The sequence below is a fragment of the Chiloscyllium plagiosum genome, unplaced genomic scaffold (genome assembly GCF_037043375.1).
Source record: "Chiloscyllium plagiosum isolate Xiang-an unplaced genomic scaffold, Cpla_swu_hap1 HiC_scaffold_18, whole genome shotgun sequence".
NCBI classification, from domain to species: domain Eukaryota; kingdom Metazoa; phylum Chordata; class Chondrichthyes; order Orectolobiformes; family Hemiscylliidae; genus Chiloscyllium; species Chiloscyllium plagiosum.
This window is the reverse complement of record NW_028270156.1, coordinates 77,632,321-77,650,121: the sequence shown is the minus strand read 5'-3', so window position 1 is coordinate 77,650,121 and position 17,801 is coordinate 77,632,321. Positions and strand designations below refer to the sequence as shown.

General features: G+C 45.5%; 1 protein-coding gene across 1 annotated transcript in view; it reads right to left on the bottom strand.

The window, feature by feature from the left end:
* The window catches only part of LOC122558127 (mucin-6-like), a 103,841-nt gene that overhangs the window by 24,938 nt on the left and 61,102 nt on the right, over nt 1-17,801 (bottom strand). Inside the window, exons 6-8 of the mRNA XM_087996206.1 lie at nt 9,250-9,388; nt 4,586-4,690; nt 1,323-1,395 (exon numbers count right to left, since the gene is read on the bottom strand). Of these exons, the coding sequence (XP_087852332.1) occupies nt 1,323-1,395; nt 4,586-4,690; nt 9,250-9,388 (317 nt within the window). The remainder of the gene's footprint in view (nt 1-1,322; nt 1,396-4,585; nt 4,691-9,249; nt 9,389-17,801) is intronic.

Genomic DNA, 17,801 nt, shown 5'->3' with positions numbered 1-17,801 from the left:
CACCAAAGCATTATGACCTTTGGAATTTTCTACCTCAGAGAATAGTGGATTCTCTATCAGAGATAGAGGGTTTTTTTTTTGCCTCCCTGGCAATCAAGGAATACCAGAAGTGGATAGGGAAGTGCAAGTAATCCAAAAGGTCAGCCAAAAGCAATGGAGCAGTCTCAAGGAAGGCCATTCTTTCTACTCCAACTCCTATTTTTCATGTTCTTGTTCATATCATGACATACTAGCTAGGTTAACATCTATTGCCCACGCCAAATTCTCTAGAGAAGGTGGTGATGTGCTGTCTCCATGAACCTCGGCGGCTCTTTGATATAGGGACACCAACTATCCTTTGAGGAAGCAAGTTCCAAAATTGCGATAGCAACAGTGAAGCAAAAGTAGTATAGTTCAAAGTCAAGGTGACATATGACTTACGAGGGAAAGTTGCAAGTGGTAGTGTCCATGGGTTAGGAAGATAGAACATAGAACAATACAGCACAGAACAGGCCCTTCGGCCCACGATGTTGTGCCGAACTTCTAACCTAGATTAAGTACCCATCCATGTACCTATCCAAATGCCGCTTAAAGGTCGCCAATGATTCCGACTCTACCACACCCACGGGCAGCGCATTCCATGCCCCCACCACTCTCTGGGTAAAGAACCCACCCCTGACATCTCCCCTATACCTTCCACCCTTCACCTTAAATTTATGTCCCCTTGTTGTCAGAGAAGCCTTGGTAAGTTACTACAGTGCAATTTGTAGATGGCAAATGCTTCTTTGCATTAATCTTGAAGGAAGAGAATGCTGATGTGGTATATGGGTGTCAGTCAATGAGATACTTTGCCTTGGATGGTTTTAAGCTTCTTGTAAGTTGGTGGAGCTGCACTGTGAAATAATTTCACGAAGGCCGGTATCCCGTCACCAAGTCAACCTTTGCTTACACGTACATTGTACAAGACACTGACCCAACTAGCACAGAGCTTGCTCCTAGAGTGAGCAGAACCCCTGATACTCCTGTTTATATATATCAGCTAGGGCTCCCTGAATGGACCAGATTAACAGCCCCAACCAGGGAATAATATTCTATGAGATCTACCTGGCTGACCTCGTTCCAATCACTACACACTCTAACAGGCAAGTTGGGATGTGCTGCATCACAGTCCTGACATGTGCCTTACAGAAGATTGACTAGAATTGAGGAGAAGCTTGCTCATAAGAAAGACAGAAAATACAAATGTGTGAATGACCCAGATTTGCAAATTGTATATGGAGCCTTGTATTTCAAAAGGTATATTAGCAAAAAGTCCCTGGGAGACAAATCATTTTTCTTCTTACCTGCCCGAAATGGTAAATCTTTCTGTTGATTATTTACTTCTATTTTCCCATCCATTGAAAAAACGATTTTCATCTGTGAAATTCAAAAAATATTTAGCTAAATTCAAGCAATTGTATTCATTAGTTTAAGGCAAGAGCGTTGCATGATTTGGTAAAGAAATACAAAATCAAACTATATGCTTAAATAACAGCATAACAGGATTGGGGTAGGATATTCAGTGTCAAAAGAAAAGGAAATTTAATGTTGTTTAAAATGGACTTTAATTCAGTATTGCCAACTTGCTATTTCTATACAAGATCAAATTCAAAAAACCAAAAGATTGCAGTTGCTGGAAATCAGAAACAAAAACTGAAATTGCTGTGAAAACGCAATATTTGGCAGCATGTTGGGACTTTATTACATAACTGTGTAGTTTAATTGTATTGCAGGGAAGATGCTAACAGCATGGAGTCCAGTCTCTGTATCTCTCACAACTGATTAACTTCCACCTCTGTAATCTTTTGAACTGGTCCTTAATAACCCCAGCTTGTCCTGAATGACCAACTGAAACCCTTGCAAAAACCTGTCCTCTACTGCTGGGCAGAGTTAAATGTTGCCACCTAGGAACTTTCAAACTGACTGATACATGAAAGTATTTTTTTTGATATTTACAGCAAGAGACATGTAACAAAGGCGCGGTAGTAGTTTGGTGCACCGACCTTTACACCGCAGAGGCTAAACGCCAACTGCAGACACCTCCTCCTACTGCACCCTTGACCATGACCCCACCTCCCACCACCAAACCATCATCTCCCAGACCATCCATAACCTCATCACCTCGGGGGATTTCTCTTCCACCGCCTCCAACCTCATAGTCCCACAACCTCGCACCGCCCGTTTCTACCTCCTGCCCAAAATCCACAAAACTGACTGCCCCGGCCGACCCATTGTCTCAGCCTGTTCCTGCCCCACCGAACTCATCTCTGCATACCTCGACACGGTCCTGTCCCCCTTAGTCCAAGAACTCCCCACCAACGTTCAGGACACCACCCACGCCCTCCACCTCCTCCATGGTTTTCGCTTCCCCGGTCCCCAACGCTTTATCTTCACCATGCTCTTCCAATCCCTGTACACCTCCATCCCCCATCACGAAGGACTCAAAGCCCTCCGTTTGTTCCTTTCCCGCCATACCAACCAGAACCCTTCCACTGACACCCTCCTTCGACTGACTGAACTGGTCCTCACTCTGAACAACTTCTCTTTCCAATCCTCCCACTTCCTCCAAACCAAAGGAGTAGCCATGGGCACCCGCATGGGCCCCAGCTATGCCTGCCTCTTCGTAGGATATGTGGAACAGTCCATCTTCCGCAGCTACACAGGCACCACCCCCCCACCTTTTCCTCCGCTACATCGATGACTGTATCGGCGCTGCCTCGTGCTCCCACGAGGAGGTTGAACAGTTCATCCACTTTACCAACACCTTCCACCCCGACCTCAAATTTACCTGGACCGTCTCAGACTCCTCCCTCCCTCCCCTTCCTAGACCACTCCATTCTATCTTGGGTAACCGAATCAACACGGACATTTACTATAAACCGACCGACTCCCACAGCTACCTAGATTACACCTCCTCCCACCCTGCCCCCGTAAAAACGCCATCCCATATTCCCAATTCCTTCGTCTCCGCCGCATCTGGTCCCAGGAGGATCAATTCCAATACTGTACAACCTCTGAATGGACACCTCTCAGCTCTGAAACTCCAGGGAAAATAGCCCCAGCCTATTCAGCCTCTCCCCACCCCCATTCACCTATTGTACTCTTTGCTACCTTCTCCCCAGCCCCACCCCACCCCATTTATCTCTCCACTCTGGAGGCTTTCTGCCTCTATTTCTAATGAAGGGCTTTTCCTGAAACGTCGATTTTCCTGCTCCTCGGATGCTGCTTGACCTTCTGTGGATTTCCAGCACCACTCTATTCCAACAGTGGCCTAACCAATGTCCTGTACAACCACAACATGACCTCCCAATTCAGGAAGAAGGGCTTATGCCCGAAACGTCGATTCTCCTGTTCCTTGGATGCTGCCTGACCTGCTGCGCTTTTCCAGCAACACATTTTTAGCTCTGATCTCCAGCATCTGCAGCCCTCACTTTCTCTACAAGAGTCAGGATGTCATGTTTCAGCTTTGTAAGACTTTGGTTAGGCCACACTTAGAGCACTACGTTCAATTCTGGTTGCCACATTACAAGAAGGAATTAGAAACTTTGTAGAGGGTGCAAAAGAGATTTACCAGGATGCTGCCTGGATTAAAGGATATGAGCTGTAAGGAAAGGCTAGAATAACTAGGGTTGTTTTCTCTTCAGCTGCGAAGGCTGATTGTGGACTTAATAGAAGTCTATTAAATTATGAGATGCATAGGGTAGATGGTCAAAATCTTTTTCCCCAGAATTGACATGTCAAATACTAGGGGGCATGCATTTGATGTTATGGGGAAAGATCAAAGGAAATGTGAGGGGCAAGTTTTTTACACAGAGGGTGGTAGAAATCAGTAACGCACTGCCAAGGGTGGTGGTGGATGCAGTTACAACAGCATTTAAGGGACTTTTAGATAAGCACATGAATATGCAAGGAATGGACAGATATAGATCAATAGCAGGCAGTCGGGATCATAGAGTCATAGAGATGTACAGCATAGATACAGATCCTTCGGTCCAACCTGTCCGTGCCAACCAGATATCCCAACCCAATCTAGTCCCACCTGCCAGCACCTGGCCCATATCCCTCCAAACCCTTCCTATTCATATACCCATCCAAATGCCTCTTAAATGTTGCAATTGTACCAGCCTCCACCACTTCCCCTGGCAGCTCATTCCATACACGTACCACCCTCTGCGTGAAAAAGTTGCCTCTTATTTGGTGTCATTTTCGTGGGCCAAAGGGCCTGTTCCTGTGCAGTAGAGTTCTATGTTTATGTAAGTTTAAGGTGAGAGGAGAAAGATTTTAAAGAGTCCTGAGGGGTAATTCTATCTGACAGTGTGTAGTGTGTATCTGGAATGAGCTGCCAGAAATAAGAGAGGCAAGTACAATTGCAATTTAAAAATTTGAACAGATGCATGGATAGGTAAGGTTTAGAGGAATATGAGCCAAACGCAGGCAAATGGGACTAGTTCAGTTAAGGAAACCTGGTGGGCATGGACAAGTTGGGGCAAATGGTCTGGTTCTGTGCTGTATGACTTAATGAAGGGTCTGTTTCGTGCTGTACATCTCCATGACTCTATCTACTTACCTCATAAGTAGCGTAGATGACACTTGCTAAACGGGTTTTTGTGTATGTAGTACCGCATTGTTCAAAAACTGCTTCTACAGTACCATGCCTGGCCATTTTATTGCTCTGCAAAACAAAAAAAACGTAGATTATTCCATAAAATATATATTAGCTTCACTCCTTTCAGCAATCATTTTCAAATGAACAAAACATGCAAATTACTGAGTTTTTAAATTCATCACAGGATTTGAATAGCTATACCAGCATTTATTATATATCTTTGACTGGTCTTCAGCAGGTGCTGATGAGCTACCTTATTGGACCACTTACAGTGTTGTTAAGAAGGTATTGGCTGAGTTTTGACTTGCAGCAATGAAGTCAATAACTCCAAGTCAAGAACCTTAGGGGGCCATAGTTGGTGGTGTTTTTCATGCATCTGGTACTTTTGTCTTTCTAAATGTTTCAGATGTCACAGCTTGAAAGACAGTGTCAAAGGAGATTTAGTGAGTTGCTGCAGTGCACTGGCATTGGAGATGGATGGAATTAATTTTGAAAGATGTGGATGAAGTGCCAATCAATCAGGCTACTTCGGTCCCGGATGATGACTAATTTGTTGAGTGTTGTTGAAGCTGCCTTCATCCAAGCAGGTAGAGAATATCTCATCTCACAACTGATTTATGCCTTGTAGGTGTTGGACAGGTAAAGGGGAGACAGGAAGTCAGTCACTCCTCACAGAATTCCTACCCTCTGATCAGCTGTTGCAACCACATATATATATGGCTAGTCCAACTCCGCTTCCAGTCAATGGTCACCCCAAAACGCTAGCCATTGAGGGATTTGATGATGCTCGTGCTATTCATGGTCAAAAAGTGATAGTTTGGTTCTCTCTTGCTGGAGATGATCATCACTTGCCACTTGTGTAGCAAGGATATTACTTGCAACAGATGTTGTTCCAGGACGTGAGAACTAGTGAATTTATATTGAAGATTTCCAACCATCAGCAAACATGCCCATTTCTGACTAATGATGGAGAAAAGGTTATTGCTGACACAGCTAAAATCCCCTGCGGAACTCATGCAGAGATGGAACTAAAATAATAGATCACCAAAAGCTAAAGCCATCTTCCTTTGTTCTAGATATGAGTCTAACCAGTGAGGGAATTTTCTCTTCAAATTCCATTGATTTTAGTTTTGCTAGGACAACGTGATGCCACACTTGGTTAAAAGCTACCTGATGTCCAAGGCAGTCACTCTCTCCTGCCATTCTGAGTTCAGTTATTCTGTCCATGTTTGGACAATAGCCTGAAGCCAAAAGACCATATGAGCTAAACTGAGTAGCAATGAGCAGGTTATTGGTGAGAAATCAGCATTTGACATAACTCTCAATGACCTCTTTGACTACTTTGCTGATCATCAATTCTTGAGATAAGGGAAAAAATTAGAGGGAGAAAGAGAGAGAGCAAGAACGACACTTAAATGTTACAATTGAATCAACAAAGTAGGCTAATCAGAGGTGAAATAACTGAAGGATCATCCAGTGAGGCTTTGTGGGTGGAGCTAAGAAATAAGAAGAGAATGGTGACATTATAGGGGTTGTCCTATAGGCCCTCAAATAGTCAATGGGAATTAGAGGAATAAATATGCAGGAGACTGGGGAGACTTGCAGGAGCAACAGGATTGTCATAGTAGGGGATTTTAATTTTCTTAACATAGACTGGAACTGCCATAGCATTGAGGGCTTAGATGAGGCGGAATTTGTTAATTGCATTCCAGAAAGTGTCCTCAAACAGTATATAGAGGGCCCTACTCAGGAAGGGGCAAAAGTTGATCTACTCATGGGAAATACGACAGGACAGGTGAGTGAGCTGACAGTGGGGGAAGCACTTTGGGACCAGTGACTATAGTTCTATTAATTCTAAAATAGTTATGGAGACAGACAAAACTGGCCCCCATCATCAAGTTCTCAATTTCAGCAAGGCAAATTTTGATGGAATTAGACAGGAGCTTTCAGGGGTTGATTGAAGAAATCTGTTTGCAGGCAAAGGGACCTCCAGCAAGTGGGAGGCCTTTAAAAGTGAGATAGCTAGAGTCCAAGTTCCATATGTTCCTGTGAGGGTGAAGGGCAAGTTAGCAGGAATAGGTAAGCCTGGATGACAAGAGATATTGAGGCTTTGACCAGGACAAAGGAGGCACGGCTCAGGTACAGACAGCTGGGATTAAGGGAATCGATCGAGGTATATAGGGGATACAGGAGTTTACTAAAGAAGGAAATCAGGAGGGTGAAAAGGGGACACCAGATAGCCTTGGCTGAGAAGATTAGAGTGAATCCAAAGAGGATCTTTATGTAAATTAACCAGAAAAGAATAACTAAAGAGAGAATAGGACCCCTCAAGGACCAATGTGGACATGTATGTGTAGAACTGCAGGAAATGGGCATGGTCCTCAATGAATATTTCTCCTCTGTATTTACTGTGAAGAAAGACATGAAGACTTGGGAACTTGGGGAAGTTAGTGGTGATTTCTTGGGGTCAGTCCATATTACAGTAAATGAGATATTAGATGTATTAGAATGTATCCAAGTGAATACATTTCCTGCTCCTGACCAAATATATCCAACATCACTGCAAGAGGTTAGACATGAAATTGCGGGGGCCCTGGCTGATACTTTTGCATCATTGTTAGCCACGAATGAGGTCCCGAAATACTTGAGGGTAGCAAATGTTGTGCCCTTATTCAAGACGTGCTACAAAGAAAAACCTGGGAACTATAGACCAGTAAGCTTAACATCTGTGGCCGTTCGATTACTCGAGAAGATGCTGAGGGATAAGGTGTTCATGCATTTGGAAAGACGGGGTTTGATTAGGAATAGTCAGCATGGCTTTGTGGTTGGGAGATTGTGCCTCACAAATTTATTAGAATTCTTTGGTGAAGTGACCATGAAGATTGATGAGGGCAGGGCAGTAGACGTAGTCTGCATGGGGTTCAGTAATGCCTTTGACATGGTTCCGCATGGTAGGCTGCTCTGGAAGGTTAAATCGCGTGGAATCCAGGGGGAGCTGGCAAATTGGATACACAATTGGCTTGATGGTAGGAAGCAGAGGGTAATAATGGAAGGATGCTTGTTTGACTGGAGGCCTGTGACTAGATTTGTGCCTCAGGGGTCGGTGCTGGGCCCACTGCTATTTGTTATCCATATCAATGATTTGGATCAGAATCTACAAGGCATGATTAGTAAGTTTGCAGATGACACTAAAATAGATGATATCATGAACAGTGAGGAAGATTATCAGAAATTGCAGCAGGTCCTTGATCAGTTGGGGAAGTGGGCCAGGAAATGGGAAATGGAGTTTAATATCGATAAGTGTGAGGTTGCATTTTGGAAAGTCAAATCAAGGTGGGAATTTCATGGTGAATGGTAGAGCTTTACATAGTGCAAAGGAACAGAGGGATCTTAGAGTTCAGATGTACAGTTCTCTGAAAGTGGAGTCACAGGTAGACAGGGCAGTGAAGAAGACTTTTGGCACACTGGTCTTCATCAAGTCACGGCATTGATTATATAAGTTGAGAAGTTATGTTGCAATTCTACAAGATGTTGGTGAGGCTGCACTTGAAGTAATGTGTTCAGTTTTGTCCACCTTACTGTGGGTAGGACATTATTAAACTGTTAAGAGTGAAAAAGATATTTATAAGGATGTTGCCAGTACTCAAGGGATTGAGTTTACAGGGAGAGGTTGGACATGTTAGGACTGTTTTCTTTCCAGTTTGGGAGATTGAGGGGGCATCTTACAGAAATACCTAAGATCATGGCAGACATGGATAGGGTGAATGCACTCAGTCTTTTCAAAGGATTGGGGAATTAAGGACCAGAGGGCATCAATTTAAGGTTAGAGGGGAAAGAATAAAAGGGAACCTGAGGGTCAAACTTTTTACACAGAGGGTGGCATGCATATGAAATGAGCTGCCTGCGGAAGTGATTGAGTACATTAATAACATTTAAAAGGTGTTTGGACAAATACAAGGATAGGAAAGATTTAGAAGGATATAGAGGAGAAAGTGAGGGCTGCAGATGTTGGAGATCAGAGCTGAAAATGTGTTGCTGGAAAAGCGCAGCAGGTCAGGCAGCATCCAAGGAACAGGAGAATTGACGTTTCGTGCATAAGCCCTTCTTCATTCCTGAAGAAGGGCTTAAGCCCGAAACGTTGATTCTCCTGTTCCTTGGATGCTGCCTGACCTGCTGCGCTTTTCCAGCAACACATTTTCAGCTTAGAAGGATATAGGCCAAGTTCAGGGAAATGGGGTTAATGTGAAAGGACATTTTGGTTGGCATGGACCAGTTTGAGCCAAAGGACCTGTTTCAATGACTCTATAAACAGATAATGAGACTTTTATCTTGCCAACTGGTCTCATTATGAATACATGTTGAATGCTAAAGTTTATTTTTGATGACAGAAAACGATTTTGAAATACTCCTGACTCATAGCTCCCATCACCAAAGGGAAAATTTAGTCCATTAACTTTGATTCTCTCTTCACAGATAGCAGATACTGCTATGTCAACTGAGTATTCCCATAATATGCTGGTGTTGTGTAATTTTACTGAAGTATTTTTTCTTCTCTGAGACAGTAAAAGCATCTAAAACTTCACCCAGCATTACCAACTGGTGCTTCACATTCAGTCAAAACTTACCCCAACAAGTAGATACTCGCAATCACCATGGAATCTGTATGTTCTTTCATCAAACGTCGTCACAAATGAGCCTCCTTCGATTGAACAAGTGCCAGGACATTGAATGTCAGAGCAGTCCCATTGTGCTCCAACACATATGCTACAGAGAAACATTAGTTTTTAATTTTATTGAATTCATACAAATGCCATCAAAATAACACCTAAAGTTATGAGAAGACTCTCATGCAATATTTCTCCAATAGGCTTAGTGTGAGATTTAAAAGAGAACTAAGGGGCAACTTTTTCATGGAGAAGGTAGTATGCATATGGAATGAGCTGCGAAGATGTGGTGGAGGCTAGTACAATTACAACATTGTATTGGATGGATATATGAATAGGAAGGTTTTAGAGGGATATGGGCCAAGTGCTGGCAAATAGGACTAGAATAATTCAGCACATATGGTTGGCATGGATGAGTTGGACCAAAGGGTCTGTTTCGATGCTGTACATCTCTATGAGTCTATGACTGTGACAATTTGCTTGGCTCTGTTGTAACACTGCTGTGGCTTGAAGAAGTGTATCTTGCCCTTTTGTTTTTGAAGCAAGGTTGAGACAGAGGCGCCAAGCAACCCAATCAAAGCCAACAGAATAAACTGCCTGAGAGGCCTTACAGCTTTTTAAAAAAAAGAATAGAATCAGCCTGAATGGGTAGGGTCAGTTCCCACAAAAACAGGATTTTAAATTTTAATTTTATGCAGTAGCTAGGGTCTTGAAGCTGAACGTGGAAGCTCTTCATCCTCCTTCTGTTACAGCTAAAAACTGGAGTTCTCTTTCTGCTACGTACCAGAATTGCATGTGAGACAATAAGTTTTACTAAATTTGTCTTTACCAAGGATGTTACTATATTGGAACAATTAATTAGTAGTAGTTAATATAACTATTATTTTGTTAAGCATTTCAATAAAATACAGTTAAGCCAATTATTGTCTGTTTATTTCATCTGTATTTTAACTGCCGTGTTAAAATAAAGACTGTTTGGATTAATGTGAATAGTTTGACCAATCAAACTGCATCTGTAACACAATACCATACAACTACCTTCAAAATAAGAAAAAGTTAGAGCGTATACCATCTTTTTATTAGATTCCCTACATTGTGGAAACAGGCCCTTCGGCCCAACAAGTCCACACTGACCCTCCAAAGAGTAACCCACTCAGACCCATTTCCCTCCAACTAATGTACCTAACACTATCTGCAATTTAGCATGGCCAATTCACCTGGCCTGCACATCTTTGGACTGTGGGAGGAAACCGGAGCACCCAGAGGAAACCCAGGCAGACACGGGGAGAATGTGTAAACTCTACATAGACAGTCACCCGAGGCTGGAATCGAACCTGGGACCGTGAGGCAGCAGTGCTAACCACTGAGCCACCATGCCGCCCCATTTTCTTAGTATATTTTGAGTGGGTTCGGTCTGTAAGCTAATAAGAAATAAATACTTCGGCAAAGGGCCCAGCAATCACTTCCCAAGCTTCCCATGATATCTGGGATACACCTGATCAGATGGATGTCGGTTTGCTCGCTGAGCTGGAGGGTTCATTTCCAGATGTTTCGTCACCCTACTAGGTAAAAAGTTGCCCCTTATGTCTCTTTTATATGTTTCCCCTCTCACCCTAAACCTATGCCCTCTAGTTCTTAGACCCCATCTACCACCCCCTGAGAAAAAGAACAGGAAACGACATCACCACAGGAAATGACATCACCGACCCAAAGAATCCCAAATGTATAAATACAAAGCAGGCATTATCAGCGGTGCTTCGCCCAGAGGCCCACTGAAGATGTTACCTAGTAGTGTGATGAAACATCTGGAAATGAACCCTCCAGATCAGCAAGCATACACCCAGAACCTCAACCTGAGCTACAAAACTTCCCAAAAGATCAATGTCTACTTCTCTAGGTTCTCTAGCTTCTACATCCTTCTCCACAGTAAATTCTCATGCAAAATACTTGTTTAGTATCTCACTCATCTCCTACGGTTCCACACACAGGTGTTGTTGATTTTTAAGGGACCCTATTCTTTCCCTAGTTACTCTTTTGCCCTTCATGTATTTGTAAAATCTCCTTGGATTCTCCTTATTTGCCAAAGCTGTCTCGTGACCACATTTAGCCCTCCTGACTTTCCTCTTGAGTATATACCCACTGCCTTTATACTCCTCGGGGAGGTTCACTCAATCCCAGCTGTCTGTACTTGCCATTTTCCTTTTTTTTGATCAGAGTCTCAAGTTCTCTCATCTTGAGCACTGCTCTTCAGTGATGAATGCATAATCCAGTTCTCCATGACGCTGAACCATAGTATTGTGGCTATGTGGGTGTTGAGCTTCAAATGCACACATGAACATACACACATTCTCTCTCACAAACGCGCACATACACTCTCTGTCACACATACACACACACACATGGGAATTATTTCATTCAAGATTCATTTCTGTCAAAAAACAGTGGTACCTCAGATCTGAAGTGCACTGTCTAACCTGAGATGCCACCTCTTGCACATTGATAAAAACTTTAATTATCTAGGGAAAAAACTTGAAAGGAATCTCGATTTTGCATTTTGATCAGCAGTCTACCTCTTAACTGATTAAAGCATTCAACAAGGGCAGCTAGCTTTAAAGTCCAAAGATGTGCAGGTCAGGTGAATTAGCCATGCTAAATTGCCCGTAGTGTTAGGTAAGGGATAAATGTAGGGGTATGGGTGGGTTGCGCTTCGGCGGGGCGGTGTGGACTTGTTGGGCCGAAGGGCCTGTTTCCACACTGTAAGTAATCTAATCTAATCTAATCTAAACTTCCCTCACTTCCTGCTCAAATAGGAGCAGCCACCTATCCAGGAAATGTGGCAGACACGCTGCCTTCAGTGAGACTGAAACTTTAGGGTGTCAAGTCTCCCCTCCACAGCATATTTATGACAAACGTTCAAGACATTGAGAACAAAATGGTTGAATTTAAAGCGAGACTCAACTTCCAAAGGGAATTGAAGGACTGCTGTGCGATATGTTTTACCGAGGCATAGCTCACTTCTGTAACATCTGACTATGCTTTGCAATCTGAGGGTTTCTCAGTTCACAGAATGGGCTGCTCACATCCTCTGACAAGGCAAGGGCCATGGGGTCTGCCTCCTAACCAACACCTCCTGGTGCTCAGACGTAGTGACCCTGGCAAGTTACTGCTTCCTGGACCTCAAATATTTTACAGTGAAGTCCAGTCCTTACAAAGTGCCTCAGGAGCTTACTTCCACTATTGTGGCAGTGGTTTATATCCCACCGCATGTGAAAGTGAAGAGTGCATTTGATGAAATTTACAAAGCTATAAACAATCTTCAGACAGAATATCCGAAGGTCTTGTTCATTGTAGCCAGTGATTTCAACCAACGTTAAGAATGTGCTACCAAAATAACACCAACACATTTCTTATCCTACCAGACGTCTGCACATTGTTTACCATTGCTATCCAGCCATCAAAGATGCTTACAACTCCATCTCCCAACTGCAGTTTGGAAAGTCAGATCACAACACTGTGCTCCTCCTTCCAGGTTGCAAGCAGAAATTGAAGCATGAGGGCACAGTACTGCAATTAATGCACTGTTGGTCTAAGGCAACAAAGATCTTCAATAGGATTGCCCAGAGTCAGTGGACTGGTCCATATTCCAGAACCAGAAATCATGGATGAACCAAGAGATCCATTCCCGACCAAGCCCAGGTCTGAGGCAATCAGGTCTTGTGACCCTGACTTAGAACAGAGAACATTACAGTGCAGTACAGGCCCTTCGACCCTCAATGTTGTGCCGACCTGTGGAACCAACCTAAAGCCTCTCTATCCTACACTATTCCATTTCATCCATATGTTTATCCAATGACCATTTAAATTCCCTACTACTGTTGCAGGCAGTGCGTTCCATGCCCCTAACACTCCACGAGTAAAGAAACTACCTCTGACGTCTGTCCTATATTTATCACCCCTCAGTTTAAAGCTCTGTCCCCTTGTACTAGCCATCACCATCCGAGGAAAAAGGCTCTCACTGTCCACCCTATCTAACCCTCTGATTATCTTATATATCTCAATTAAGTCACCTCTCAACCTTCTTCTCTCCAAGGAAAACAGCCTTAAGTCCATCAGCCTTTCCTCATAAGAACTTCCTGCCATAGCAGGCAACATCCTAGTAAATCTCCTCTGAACCCTTTCCAACGCTTCCACGTCTTTCCTATAATGCAGTGACCAGAACTGTGTGCAATACTCCAAGTACAGCCACACCAGAGATTTGTACAGTTGCAACATGTCCTCATAGCTCTGAAACTCAATCCCTATACCAATAAAAGCAAATACACCATATGCCTTCTTGAGAACCCTATCGACCTGGGTGGCAACTTTCAGGGATCTATGCACATGGACACCAAGATCTGTCTGCTCATCTACACTGCCAAGAATCTTACCAGTAGGCCAGAACTCTGTATTCCTGTTGCTCATTCCAAAGTGAATCATCGCACAATTTTCCACATTTTGCTCCGTGTCCCACTTTAACCTGCAACACCCTTTGTCACTATCCACAACTCTACTGACCTTAGTATCATCCACAAATTTACTAACCCATCCTTCTATGACCTGCTCCAGGTCATTTATAAAAATGACAAACAGCAATAGCTCCAAAACAGATCCTTGTGGTACACCATAGAGTTAAAGAGATGTACAGCATGGAAACAGATCCTTCGGTCCAACCCATCCATGCCGACCAGATATCCCAACCCAATCTAGACCCACCTGCCAGCACCCGGCCCATATCCCTCCAAACCCTTTCTATTCATATACCATCCAAATGCCTCTTAAATGTTGCAATTGTACCAGCCTCCACCACATCCTCTGGCAGCTCATTCCATAATTGAACTCCAGATGAACATCTCCCATCAATCACCACCCTCTGTCTTCTTTCAGCTAGCCAATTTCAGATCCAAACCGCTAAATCACCTTCAATTCCATGCCTCTGTATTGTGTGCAAAAGCCTAGTGTGGGGCACCTTATTAAACGCCTTACTGAAATCCATATACACCACATCAATCTCATCCATCTGTTTGGACACCTTCTCAAAGAACCCAATGTGTTTTGTGAAGCACGACCTATACTTCATAAAACTGTGTTGACTATCCCTAATCAACTTATTATTTTCTAGATGATTATAAATCCTATCTCTTATAACCTTTTCCAACTCCTTATCAACAACCAAAGTAAGGCTCACTGATCTATAATTGCCAGGGTTGTCTCTACTCCCCTTCTTGAACAAGGAAACAACATTTGCTATCCTCCAGTCTTCTGGCACTATTCCCATAGACAATGAAGACATAAAGATCAAAGCCAAAGACTCGACAATCTCCTCCTTGGCTTCCCAGAGAATTCTAGAATCAATCGCATTCAGCCCAGGGGACTTACCTATTTTCACATCTTCCTGAATTGCTAACACGTCCTCCTTGTGAATCTCAATCTCATCTACTCCAGTAATTTGTATCTCAGTACCCTCCTTGACAACATTGTCTTTTTCCAGTGTGAATACTGACAAAAAATATTCATTTAGCGCGTCCCCTAGCTCCATGGACTCCACGCACAACTTCCCACTATTGTCCTTGATTGGCCCTAATCTTTCTCTAGTCATTCTTTTATTCCTGATATACCTAAAGAAAGCCTTAGGGTTTTCCTTAATCCTATCTGCCAATGACTTCTCATGTCTGCTCCTGGCTCTTCTTAGTTCTCTCTTTAGGTCTTTCCTGGCTAACCTGTAACTCTCAAGCGCCCTAACTGAGCCTTCACGTCTCATCCTAACATAAGTCCTCTTCTTGCCCTTGACAAGAGATTCAACTTCCTCAGCAAACAATGGCTCCCTCGCTCGATCACTTCCTCCCTGCCTGACTGGTACATACCTTTCAAGGACACACATTAGTTGTTCCTTAAATATGCTCCACATTTCAATTGTGCCCATCCCCTGCAGTTTCCTTCCCCATCCTATGCATCCTAAATCTTGCCTAATCGCAACATAATTGCCTTTCCCCCAGCAATAACTCTTCCCCTGCAAGAACTCTTTTCCATCGCTAAAGTAAACATAACCGAATTGCAGCCACTATAACCAAAGTGCTCACCTACCTCCAAATCTAAAACCTGGCCAGGTTCACTACCCAGTACCAAATCCAATGTGGCCTCGCCCCTTGTTAGCTTGTCTACATACTGTGATGGAAATGTGTTGCTGGAAAAGCGCAGCAGGTCAGGCAGCATCTAGGGAACAGGAGAATCGACATTTCGGGCATTAGCCCTTCTTCAGGAATGAGGAAAGTTGGTCCAGCAGGCTAAGGTAAAAGATAGGGAGGAGGGACTTGGGGGAGGGGCGTCGGAAATGTGATAGGTGGAAAGAGGTCAAGGTGAGGGCGATAGGTCAGACTGGGGTGGGGGCGGAGAGGTCGGGAAGAAGATTGCAGGTTAGGAAGGCGGTGCTGAATTTGATGGATTTGACTGAGACAGGCTGGGGGGAGGGGAAATGAGGAAACTGGTGAAATCCGAGTTCATCCCTTGTGGTTGGAGGGTTCCTAGCCGGAAGATGAGGCGTTCTTCCTCCAACTGTCGTTTCGCTGTGGTCTGACGATGGAGGAGTCCAAAGACCTGCATATCCTTGGTGGAGTGGGAGGGGGAATTGAAATGTTGAGCTACAGGGTGGTTGGGTTGGTTGGTCCGGGTGTCCCAGAGGTGTTCCCTGAAACGCTCCGCAAGTAGGCGGCCAGTCTCCCCAATATAGAGGAGGCCACATCGGGTGCAAAGGATGCAATAGATGATATGTATGGAGGTACAGGTGAATCTGTGGCGGATATGGAAGTTTCCTTTGGGGCCTTGGAGGGAGGTGAGGGGGGAGGTGTGGGCGCAAGTCTTGCACCTCCTGCGGTTGCAGGGGAAGGTGCCGGGAGTGGAAGTTGGTTTGGTGGGGGGTGTGGATCTGACGAGGGAGTCACGGAGGGAGTGGTCTTTACGGAATGCTGATAGGGGAGGGGAGGGAAATATATCCTTGGTGGTGGGGTCCGTTTGGAGGTGGCGGAAATGGCGGCGGATGATGCGCTGTACATGGAGGTTAGTGGGGTGGTAGGTGAGGACCAGTGGGGTTCTGTCCTGGTGGCGGTTGGAGGGGCGGGGTTCAAGGGCGGAGGATCGGGAAGTGGAAGAGATGCGGTGGAGGGCATCGTCGACCACGTCGGGGGAGAAATTGCGGTCCTTGAAGAAGGAGGCCATCTGGGATGTGCGTTTTTGGAACTGGTCCTCCTGGGAGCAGATGCGGCGGAGTCGAAGGAATTGGGAGAATGGGATGGCATTTTTACAGGGGGCAGGATGGGAGGAGGTGTAGTCCAGGTAGCTGTGGGAGTCGGTTGGTTTGTAGTAGATGTCCGTGTTGATTTGGTCGCCTGAGATAGAAATAGAAAGGTCGAGGAAGGGGAGGGAGAAATCTGGGACTGTCCAGGTGAATTTGAGGTCGGGGTGGAAGGTGTTGGTGAAGTGGATGAACTGTTCAACCTCCTCGTGGGAGCACGAGGCGGCGCCGATACAGTCATCGATGTAGCGGAGGAAAAGGTGGGGGGTGGGGCCAGTGTAGTTGCGGAAGATGGATTGTTCCACATATCCTACGAAGAGGCAGGCATAGCTGGGGCCCGTGCGGGTGCACATATCCTACGAAGAGGCAGGCATAGCTGGGGCCCATGCGGGCCGCTACATCGCCCGCTGCAATACCTGCCGCCGCCGCCGCCGATGACATCACCTCCGCCCCCACCGACCTCGCAGACTCCGTGATCGCCGCCAAGACAACCGCCTCCGCGATCGCCGCCCAGACAACCGCCTCTGCGATCGCCATGAAGACAATCACCGGCAGATTCGCGACCTCCGCGGCTATGGGGAATAACTCTGTCTCTGCGGTCACCACAGCCACATCCGCCCCCACTGACGTCACTAACGCCGCATGTGTCTCCGCCCCCACGCTGATCTCCACGCCTAACCCTGCCCCCCCGGCGAGATCCGTCACCTCGCCTAACCCCGCCCCTTCGCCGATCTCCGACTTCATGCCTAACCCCGCCCCCACGCCCATCTCCGTCACCACGTCTAACCCCGCCCCTTCGCCTATTGCCATCACCACACCCGACCCCGCCCCCACGCCGATCTCCGTCCCCGCCCCCAGACCTAACCCCGCCCCCACACTCAGCTCCAGCCCCACACCAGGTCCTAGCTCCCAGCCCTGCCGTGTTTTCACCATCCCTCCAGACCTTCCCCTCTCTGAGGATGAAAGATCAGTCCTCAGCAGAGGCCTCACCTTCATTCCCCTACGCTCCCGGATTGATGAATTCAACACGCGGCGTGACATCGAACAGTTCTTCCGCCGCCTTCGCCTCCGCGCCTACTTCTTTAACCAAGACTCCCGCCCACCCTCTGACGACCCCTTCTCCCGCCTCCAACACACCCCATCCACCTGGACACCCCGTGCTGGCCTCCTACCTGCCCTCGACCTCTGC